This window comes from Aquarana catesbeiana, linkage group LG08 (assembly GCF_042186555.1).
Source record: "Aquarana catesbeiana isolate 2022-GZ linkage group LG08, ASM4218655v1, whole genome shotgun sequence".
Taxonomy (NCBI): domain Eukaryota; kingdom Metazoa; phylum Chordata; class Amphibia; order Anura; family Ranidae; genus Aquarana; species Aquarana catesbeiana.
The window spans coordinates 305,914,295-305,925,872 of NC_133331.1; the positions used below are offsets into that span (position 1 = coordinate 305,914,295).

Genomic DNA, 11,578 nt, shown 5'->3' on the forward strand with positions numbered 1-11,578 from the left:
TTAGTTAATTTAATGCTATATGTTCCTTGGTTGGTCTGAAGATTCTTCAGTTTTATTAGAACTTGTATACATTCAGGACATGATGAAGAGTTGGGAAAATATAAATAAAATGATAATATTAATTACAATTAATAATAGAAGGGTTTGAATAGCCCGGATTTTGGTTTGCCATCGCTGACAATACCAGCCAGGGCTCAGTTCTTCAGTAGTGATGGCCCAACTGGGAGAAGTTAGGTTTGCTAAGCAATTAAAAAAATGTGTGGTTCCAAAGGTAGAGGCCAACCCCATTGAATTCTATTGAAGGTGAAGGTTGTCATTTTTTTTCTGGCCGTTTTCAAAGCCAATTTGCAAGTTTTTGGGAGAAAAGGACATGGGGGGGGGGGTGGCTTGGCACTGCCAGGGGGGACATGTACAAAATTAAAAAAAAAATGATGTAGCAAGGTCCCGAACCTCCAAAGGCCTAATGGTGACCGACCTCCAGAGTCAAGAAGAGATGACATCCTTCTGTGTAAAGTGCGTTACTAGGGATGGTGGATGTAATGCAAGCGGAAGTGATGGGTGTCAGACACGTTTTGAATGCAAAGAGATTTATTTTCACTTGAACAAGAACTGTGGGACAGAGGGTAAGGGCAAGGACACCCTTAAGTAGATGCAATGGTAATTGGCAGACTCCGAGACTTATAGGTAGACAGCTATACAGTGGAAGGCCTCCAGCAGGAAACCACTTCTGTATAGGTAGGACCGCTGTCTCCTATGGCAACAAATCTTGTAACAGTCACTAACGGCTGTTACGGCTGTGGCTCGTCAGCACACATATGAATAGCTCATGGATGGAGGAGCGTGAGGATGAGGCACCCTCCATAGGGGACTGGATGTGCCTAGTGGGATTAAGGTTCAACCTAGATTCACCTGGGGATGTACCCACCCCTCATATGCCCCACGGATGGATGGTGTGCTGTGGTCTTTGGTGCCACACTACCATCCCATACCCCCCCGATAGGAAGACCTCAGGATGGTGCACCCTGGTAGAAATGATCCCTTTCATGGGTGCTTCTCCCGGGGACTCCCCTGTTGAGATGATACCAGCCCATGGTCATTTAGAGTTCGGGAGACACAAAAGAGAGGTCACAACCTGGCGGGACAAGGTATTTGCTTCCATGGGTGGGGCAGGCATGTACAATGCACTAACAAAGGTAGATGAGTTTGGGGAACTAGTAGATTCCTGGATGAATAAAACATCAGCCGATGTGGGCTTCATCAATGAGGAATTGAGGAAAATCCTGTTTGAACAAGAAATAATCAAGCAGCGTCAAGAGAGGATGATGATGGTACTGACAGGGCTGTTTGACGTGACAGGGGATAAAAGCCTCTGTTGCACTCTGTTGCACATATATGAACAATTTAACCAAACCTAGTGAAGATTTAGAGGTACCAGACTATTATGAAATAATTAAAGGACACCAGGAGGAGAGAGCAAAGTTGCAAACACAAATGAGGAGGCTGGGAGACTTTTGGAACCCACTCTCAGGAATTGGGGGATGGTTCGGATCATTTTGGGACAGTATTATGGGATTCTTTAAAAAGGCAGGCATGATACTGATCACGATAGTATTCCTGGGTATCGCCACTTATGCCACTATCAAATTCCTATTCTATATCACCAGTAAAGTTCCTGACATTGCAGCAAAAATTAAACCGGACTCTGAGCTTAAGGAAACCATGGCTATGTTCTACATTGACCCCCTCTACATTGAGCCAGAGGAAGCCACGGCTATGTTCTACACAGAACAAACCTGGTACTCCAAGCATTGGGGAACTAATGATCAGGGAGAATGAAATGCTCCCTGATCAAAGGAGGTATTGTAAGGAAAATGGCTGCACTTTGGTTCACTATATACTTTAGATAAGGGGCCTGAACTTTTTTTTATACATGATAGATGAAATGCTAACGCAAGGCTTTTATAATGTTAAGTGGAAATTTACTAGCTAAGCTATCTGCAAAAACAGGAAAGTACTTGCGGTGACAATTCTTTTGAATATATATACGGGAACAAGTTAGAACATCCCACCGCAAACCTTGGCCTAAAGCCAAAGGCACCTTATCGAAAGTATCTTAAAAGGTTATTTCTATATTATTCATTTTCTCTGAATTTAAGCTAAGAAAATATATTTAGATAAAGGACATTTTGGGTACTTTTCGTTAGGTACTTTTTTTTTAAGCACGTCAGAATATTATGCAAATACATATGTCATATAACATGTAACTTGTGATATGTAACTTGTGATAATTGTACTCTTGTGATTGGATAATCTAAGGGACCGCCCCTTGGTTTGCCCTTTACTGATGTATAATGGATTGTTGCCCTATATAACATGTAAAAAGATATAATACATTTGTATTTCTCAATATCCAACGCGCTGTGTGGTGTCTTGATTACCCAATCGATTGAAGAGATCTTCTTGGTGTCTGAGTCCAGCTCGAGCAAGGAAAAGGTTTGGGGGCGCACTTGACCAGTTGACCACTAGCCTTTCAGTGGTTAGTTCTCTAATGGTTCTCCTCGCACTCTATAGTCTCTCACTATAGGTCTTCACTCACTGAGCTCCCAGTCTCTCATTAGACTCTCAGACCCAATCGCCACTGGATCCCCTGAGCTCTTTCACTTCCACAACTCCGTATCTTCCTCAAGCGTCACCCCTGCTTCCCTGCTGGGTCCCTGGCTTGGCACTTACAGATACTGCTCAAGCGTCACCCCTGCTGACCCGCTAGGTCCCTGGCTTGGCACTCACTGATGCTCCTCAAGCATCACCTCTGCTATGCCGCTGGGTCACTGGCTTGGCACTTGTGAAAGTTTTCACACTTCTTCACCGTCCCCGGCTAGTGAGACGACTGCTCTGGTACTGGCTTCAGCTTACTCACAGTGGTCTCCGGTAACAAGGGGATGGTCCCTTAGTGGCGACAGCTTCCCCTCTACCTCCGACCACAACTGGTTCCCCATCCAGTGGAACTATTACTCTCGGTTGGGCTCCAATCCTGCAGTCCCAACCCTGTGCTGCTTCTCCTGCTTCTGGATAGGTCCTCAGACAGCCTAGCAGCCAGATGCCCCTGGGATAGGCCTCAGGCTTCCGGCCTAGCAGCCCAGTGCAGCAGAACACATGTCCACCCAGACAGCCATCCAGGTGGCACAGAACTCCGACTTCTGACTCCACCCTAATAAATAGGCTCTCCCAGCAGGTCAAGGGACTAAAGAAACCCCCGCCAATTGGCTGAGACACCCCATCCATTCATAACCTGACCTAGCTAAGCCCTTGTCTATCTAATGTCACCAGCATAACGCCACCTAGAGGCAGAAGAGAGAAGGTGCAGCAAGTCTAGAACTAGAGAGGAATCAGTGGATCTACTAACAATTAACCAGGGCAACTACTGCCTGGCAAACTAAATTTTCTTAGCAACCCTGCCTAAACACCAGGGTGCTACATGTAAAAATGACTGTTCAGCATGGAGCAGCTCTTTTAATCAGACTTAAAGTGAGACATTAAAAAAATGCACAGTTCCTCTAAATAACATGCTTGGTAGGGGGGGGGGTGCATGGACAATCCATACCGGACCCTTATCCTAAATGGGGGTCTGGTATGAATTGTAAGGGGAACCCAATAAAAAGATAAAATGGGGGGGGGGGGGTTAAAATACATACCAGATCCATATGCTTGATGTGGGTTTGCTATGGATTTTAAGGGGAACCCCATGCAAAAAAGCAACAAAGCATGGGGTCCAAAATCTATATTATCTACCCTTATCTGAGCATGCAGCCTGGTTGGTCAGAAAAAAGGGTCAACGAACACCCTCGGTACTATACCAGGCCACATGCCCTCAGCATGGGGAGGGTACCTTGCCAGGGTGGCCCGCAGCAAAGTACCTTGTACCCATGTTGATGAGGACAAGGGCCTCTTCCCTACAACCCTGGACTGGTGGTTGTGGGGGTCTACAGGCAGAGGGGACTTAGCAGAATCTGGAAGCCCCTTTTAAACAAAAGGGTAGGGGATATCAGGTTGTATAATTTACACATTAAATAACATGCTTTGCAGGGGGATGCCAGAAGCCTGTACAATACATAACAGACCTTCATTCTAGATGAGGGTCTGGTATGTATTGTACATGTTCATAGAATCCCCCCCAAGCATGTTATTTAATGTGTCATATGCTCTCAACATGGTGAGGGTACCTTGCCAGGGGGGCCCCCGGCAAAGCACCTTGTACTCATGTTGATGACAAGGGCCTCTTTTCCACAACTGTGGCCTGGTGTTTGTGGGGGTCTGCAGGCAGGGGGGCTTAACAGAATCTGGAAGCCCCCTTTATATTGAAAGAACAACAGCAAGTAATGTAAAGTTGTTTTATACTGTGAACAATACTGTATGCATTATACCTTTCTATCCAGCAGGTGGTACTGCAGTGTTATAATGTGTATTCTATGGTAATGTAATAAGAGGAAGTGTTTGCTTTCCTCTCTGTGCACTTGTTTGTTGTTCTCTTCCTGTCCCATGATAAAGACATGTTATAAGATATGTTCTGCCATTCTCCATAAAAGTAAAGCCGTTTTCTGTATCCAAGAAGCTTCCAGTGCATGATTTCTATAATCCGCATAATAGGTTATGGGCCCAGGCACAGACAGCAAACCCAGCAACACTTTAAACAAAAAGGAGGGGGGGGGGGGTAACAGGTTGTGTCATTGACTAAATATGGCCAATGGTCTTTTTATTTTATTTTTTGGCTATAAAGGAAAAAGTTGTGTGTTTACTATAATACTTTCTTTAAGGGTACTTAGGCGTAAGGGGAAATATCTGGAGGCACCTATTTTTAAAGGGGGCTTCTGATAAGTGCAGACCACAAACCCTCACAAACACCGGGCCAGGGATGTAGGGAAGAGGCCCTACTATTATGGACTGTAGAATTACAATTGTTTTTTTTCTGGATTTTTGGTTGATATTCTGTTTCTATCATATAAAATACACCTATGATAAAAATAATAGACCCTTCATTTCTTTGTAAGTGGGCAAAACGTACACAATCTGCAGGGGATCAATTCATTATTTTCCCCAATGTAACAATCTATTTGTCCTGAGTTCAGATTTAATGCTGAAAAAGATAACTTTGCAAAATAAAGCGAGGAAGCAACACTTGTACAAACAATATCATGTATTTATTAGTACAGCATGTATTAGGTTTTATAATATACAGCGTTTCATCAATTTTATATTAATTCTGCAAGTTTACAGGGTCATTATCTTTTTTTTTTTTTTTTTAATCAAACTCCTTATTTCTATCTTGTTTGGGATCAGTGACTCGGCATATATAATCCATAGCATCTCCATGGTAGCCAGGAAACTAGCATTTCCAGAAGAAGAGGGCATCTACAGTATAACAAATGTCTGGATGACTGGTTACCTTTCATCTAAACAAAAGTTTTTTTCTTTAAGTCAAGAAAATGTCATGACACATGAATAGTGTTATTCAGGATCCCAAACTGGGAGAAATGGGAATGCAGCTTCTTTATTAGCAGGAAAACGAACAGTGACCATCGGGACACTGGAGAAATGTGGATTTTTGTAGTCGTAGTAAAACCCTTTTCTCAGGTAGTTCATTTAGGACAGTGATCTCCAAACTGTGACCTGGGGGCTAGATGTGGCCCTTTTCTTGCCTTTATCTGGCCCTTGGGGCAATATTCCTCCCACCAACAATGGGACACTCTTCCTCCCACTAACACCAACAATGGGACTCTATTGCTCCCACTGACACCAACAATGGGCACTGATCCTCCCACTGACACCAACCATGGGCACTGCTCCTCCCACTGACACCAGCAATGGGACTCTATTGCTCCCACTGACACCAACAATGGGCACTGCTCCTCCCACTGACACCAACCATTGGGCACTGCTCCTCCCACTAACACCAACAATGGGACTCTTTTGCTCCTACTGACACCAACCATGGGCACTGCTCCTCCCACTGACACCAACCATGGGCACTGCTCCTCCTACTGACACCAACCATGGGCACTGCTCCTCCCACTGACACCAACAATGGGCACTGCTCCTCCCACTGACACCAACAATGGGCATTGCTCCCCCCACTGACACCAACAATGGGGCTCTATTCCTCCCACAGACACCAACAATGGGACACTGCTCCTCCTACTGACACCAACAATGGGGTGCTATTCCTCCCACAGACACAAACAATGGGACACTGTTCCTCCTACTGACACCAATAATGGGGCACTATTTCTCCCACTGACACCAATGATGGGGCACTATTTCTCCCACTGACCCACAGCTTGTGGTGTTGGTACACGCTTTGATCATCTGCTTCCCCAAGTCCATTCAAATTTTTGCAAATATTATTAGGCCCCGATGAAGGGGAGCGTGCCCCGAAACGTGTTGGTTGTTAATAATTTTATGAACAAATGAAAACATTTTTTTGGACTCCACCACTGGTTTAGTGCTTGTGGTGTTGGTACACGCTTTGGTCATCTGCTTCCCCAAGTCCATTCAATTTTTTGCAAATATTATTAGGCCCTGATGAAAGTGAGCGTGCCCCCCAAACGTGTTGGTTGTTAATAATTTTATGATCAATTAAAGCCTTTTTTGGGACTCCACCATCGGTTTAGTGATTGTGGTGTTGGTACACGCTTTGGTCATCTGCTTCCCCAAGTCCATTCAATTTTTTGCAAATATTATTAGGCCCCGATGAAGGGGAGCGTACCCCCGAAACGTGTTGGTTGTTAATAATTTTATGATCAATTAAAGCCTTTTTTGGGACTCCACCATCGGTTTAGTGATTGTGGTGTTGTTACACGCTTTGATCATCTGCTTCCCCAAGTCCATAAAAATTTTTGCAAATATTATTAGGCCCCGATGAAGGGGAGCGTGCGCCCGAAACGTGTTGGTGGTTAATAATTTTATTAACAAATTAAAGCATTTTTTTGGTTTAGTGCTTGTGGTGTTGGTACATGCTTTGAGTCCTCCTCATCTCTATCACACAGTGCTTACTTGGTCAGTACAATACATCCCATGAGCCAACGCTATCAGTTTGTCTCAAACTTCAGTGTCCCTGCGCCCTCTGATGCCTAACTAGAAACTCTTTCCGTTTGAACCGCATCCCGCACTCCGAACACGAAAAAGGGCGCTCGCTCATGTGGCTCTTCTGGTGTCTAACAAGTTCCGAGTTCTGTTTAAAACCTTTCCCGCACTCTGAACATAAAAATGGCTTCTCCCCAACGTGGAGCTTATGATGGGTATCGAGGTTCCCTTTCTGCTTAAAGCCTTTGCCGCACACGGAGCACAAGAAGGGCCTTTCGTCGCTGTGAGCCTTCTTGTGCGTCATGAGATGCGATTTCGTCAAGAAGGATTTCCCGCACTCCGGACAAGCAAACTTCCTCTCTCCGATGTGTATCTTTTTGTGTAAAGTGAGGTGGAACTTGGCCTTGAAGGACTTGTCGCACTCGGGGCACGAAAAAGGACGCTCGCCCGTGTGGATTCTCTGGTGGATGAGAAGGAATTTCCTCCCGCGCACTTTCTTCCCGCACTCCGGACAGGAAAGTAACGCCTCGCCGGTGTGGATCTTCAAATGGGACCTGAGGGGGGCTTTGTACGCAAAGCCTTTGCCGCACTCGGGACAAACGAACGGCTTCTCGCCCGTGTGGTGTCTCTGGTGTATCACGAGCTGCGATTTACGGAGGAACGATTTGTCGCACTCGGAGCACGGATAGGTCTTTGCACCAGTGTGGGCTGTCTGATGTAGAGCAAATTCAGATTTTGAATCAAACGACTTCTTGCACTTGGGGCACGGGTAGGGAGGCTCTCCAATGTGAGTGCCCTGGTGGACAAGAAGAGATTTTCGAAACAGGAAACATTTCCCGCACTCTGGACAGGAAAACTGCTTCTCGTGAGTGTGGACCTTCATGTGTTTCCTGAGGCTTGCTTTACAGAAGAAACATCTGCTGCACTCGGGACACGAGAAGGGCTTCTCACCGGTGTGGACGATCTGGTGTTTGTTGAGTTGTAATTTCGTTATGAAGGTTCTACCACATTCTGAGCAAGACCAGTTCTCCATGTGAACCTTCTGATGTGCGTTGAGTCCGTATTTGTTTCCAAAACGCTTCCCGCACTGAGAACAGGAAAAGTTCTCACCGGTGTGAGTTCTCTGGTGTATCACGAGCTCCCTTTTCGTTATGAAGGATTTCTCGCATTCTGAGCAGGACCACTTTTCCGTGTGAGATTTCCGATGCGTATAAAGGTCGCATTTTCTTGCAAAAGATTTTCCGCATTCGGAACACGAATAGGGCCGCTCGCCGCCGTGAACTAGTGCCCGTTTTCCATCGTGGCATTGTTCGTTGTGTTTAAAAAGTCGATATTTCGACATGAAACCTTTCCCGCACTCAGAACATGGAAAGGTCTCCCCACCAGTGTGACCTCTCTGGTGTCTAAAGAGTTGCTTTTTTGTGAAGGTGGTTTTCTCATATTCTGAGCAAGACCTCTTTTTCCTGTGAGCTCTTAGGTGTGAACGAAGCTCGCAATGTCTTCTAAAAGATTTCCTGCACTCTGAACATGAATAGGGAAGCTCACCGCTGTCAACCATCTGTTCTTTGCTGTGCCATCTTTGATGTTCCACTAGGTCCTTTCTTGACTTAAAATGTTTCCTGCACTCGGAACAGGAAAACAGAAACTCCACTGTGTGCTCTCTTTCATAAACATCCAGATTCTGTTCATCATTAAGGGATAATGGGTTGGGATGGAACTCTGAAATGTTCTGGACATCATGTTCATCTGAAGGAAAAAAATATGTTATTACTGTTCATGGCATGTTTAATATAATACGTTGTGCACTCATAAGTAACGTCTGTTGGCTCAAAAAAGGAAGAACATCAACATAAACCATTCATTTGTTGGGAACATGACGTTATAGTGAGGAATGGAGATGGCCCTTTCATATGGTGTACAGTATCTCCTCATTTGTTGGGAACATGACGTTATAGTGAGGAATGGAGATGGACCTTTCATATGGTGTGCAGTATATCCTCCTCATTTGTTGGGAACATGACGTTATATTGAGGAATGGAGATGGACCTTTCATATGGTGTACAGTATCTCCACCACATTTGTTAGGAACATGACATTATATTGAGGAATGGAGATGGACCTTTCATATGGTGTACAGTATCTCCACCACATTTGTTAGGAACATGACATTATATTGAGGAATGGAGATGGACCTTTCATATGGTGTACAGTATCTCCTCTTCATTTGTTGGGAACATGACGTTATATTGAGGAATGGAGATGGACCTTTCATATGGTGTACAGTATCTCCTCCTCATTTGTTGGGAACATGACATTATATTGAGGAATGGAGATGGACCTTTCATATGGTGTACAGTATCTCCACCACATTTGTTAGGAACATGACATTATATTGAGGAATGGAGATGGACCTTTCATATGGTGTGCAGTATCTCCACCTCATTTGTTGGGAACATGACATTATATTGAGGAATGGAGATGGACCCTTCATATGGTGTACAGTATCTCCTCTTCATTTGTTGGGAACATGACGTTATATTGAGGAATGGAGATGGACCTTTCATATGGTGTACAGTATCTCCTCCTCATTTTTTGGGAACATAAAATTATTTTGAGAAATGGAGATGGACCTTTCATACAAAGGAGATTTCTAAGGATATTCTTTGTGCTGATGAAACTGCCAAAAGTACTTTATGACACAAATTCAGAAACCATTACTATAAAATAAAATATGCCAGTTGTAAAATGTATCTATAGGCTTATTATGCCCAATGGAGAATCAGCAGACTTTTACTTTATCTTATTTTGACTATGAACATTCTTTACAGTAGTAGAAAAAAAATGTAAAGTTTCTTCCTGTAGTGTCTATCACTCACCGATGCCAATACCTAGGGAAGATTCCTCCTCTTTAATCACAACCATCTCAATCTCCTCAGTAAACTGTTGATCACCCTTTACATATGTCTCTTCTTCCTTTTTAACCTCAACTTTCATGTCACTCTAAAAACCACAAAAAAAAATCTGTCAATACAGGAAAAATCGATTTAATAAAAATCAAGATGTGTCAAGTCCTTCATGCCTAATTCCCTCTACCTGATGATGGTGAGGGATGGTGTGACCTTCCTGTGTGGAATACAGAGGACGGGGACATCTCTCTGGTGGGTTCCCATTACTGGATCCATCTGTAGGAAACACACACACTGACTGAATACATTGTTTCTATGTGTTTATCAGATGATGGTGGATCTAGGTGGACCCTCCGTCTTGCTCTCTCCTTTACAATAAAGTCTCCTCTTACCCGGTGATGTGAGGGGTGGCTGATTCTCCATTATGACAGGAAAAGATCCCTCCTCTTTAATTGGCACCTTCATTTTGTCATCCTCTATGTACTGATCACCCCTCACATACGTCTCTTCTTCTGCTTTAACCTCAACTTTTATATCAGTCAGGTCTTCACCCTATTCCAAAATGAGAAAAATACCATCAATCACTACAAAAATAATCACTTTGTTAAGATTACTTTTCTATTTCATCTACCTGATGATGGTGAGGGATGGTGTGACCTTCCTGTGTGGAATCCCGGGAATACAGAGGATGAGGACATCTCTCTGGGAGGTTTCTATTATCGAGTGGCTCCATCTTAGCATGTTTATCTCCCTCTGTAAACACCTCTGTCGCACCATCCCCATCATACTCCTCTTTTATCTCTTCTTTGACAAGAATATTCACATTCTGTAGGTCCCCAATCTGACAATAATAGCAAAAGAGCAACGTTGTGTCTGACACATAGACCCGAATGTAACAATTGTTTAACAAATGTTAATCATCTACCTGATGATGGTGGGGGATGGTGAGACCTTCCTGTGTGGAATCCCGAGAATATAGGGGATGAGGACATCTCTCTGGTGGGTTCCCATTACTGGATCCATCTGTAGGAAACACACACACTGACTGAATACATTGTTTCTATGTGTTTATCAGATGATGGGGGATCTAGGTGGACCCTCCGTACTGCTCTCTCCTTTATAATAAAGTCTCCTCTTACCCGGTGATGTGAGGGGCGGCTGATTCTCCATCATGACGTCCTTGTAGAGATCCTCGTGTCCTTCTAAATACTCCCACTCCTCCATGGAGAAATAGACAGTGACATCCTGACACCTTATAGGAACCTGACACACACAATGATACAGTCACCATCCAGACACATCCCTTGTCTGTTACTGGATAATGTCCCAGAATTCCCGGCACCACTCACCTCTCCTGTCAGCAGATCTTTTTTTTTTTGAAAAGCCAGTGGCGTGTGAAACACAACCAAAACTCCACCCGGCGCCAACAAAAGTGCACACACATAAAGAGTGACACAAAGCGTACAACGGGTGTATTATGGTCCTCCCTAGGAAGGACCTTACCCTGATCCCCCGGGGCACTAGGCTCCAGACAGGGACTGAGGTACTCACTATGGCCCGTCTAGCCAAAACCAGACGGACCCTGTTCTCTGGAG

The 11,578-nt window shown here is 44.4% G+C and overlaps 1 protein-coding gene across 4 annotated transcripts in view; it reads right to left on the minus strand.

Moving 5' to 3' along the window:
- LOC141105054 (uncharacterized) overlaps positions 1-11,578 on the minus strand; it is a 76,459-nt gene that overhangs the window by 63,628 nt on the left and 1,253 nt on the right. For 2 of the 4 annotated variants that reach the window (XR_012235532.1, XM_073594883.1), the window contains exons 2-5: positions 11,123-11,246; positions 10,909-11,006; positions 10,615-10,824; positions 10,376-10,535 (exon numbers count right to left, since the gene is read on the minus strand). Coding sequence is in view for 3 of the 4 variants with exons in the window: in XM_073594883.1 (XP_073450984.1) it covers positions 10,376-10,535; positions 10,615-10,824; positions 10,909-11,006; positions 11,123-11,246 (592 nt within the window). In the remaining variant the exon portion in view is untranslated. Of the gene's footprint in view, positions 1-5,945; positions 8,824-9,953; positions 10,078-10,170; positions 10,260-10,375; positions 10,536-10,614; positions 10,825-10,908; positions 11,007-11,122; positions 11,247-11,578 lie in introns of those variants that run through there. The other 2 variants (XM_073594881.1, XM_073594884.1) reach the window with 2 other exon arrangements.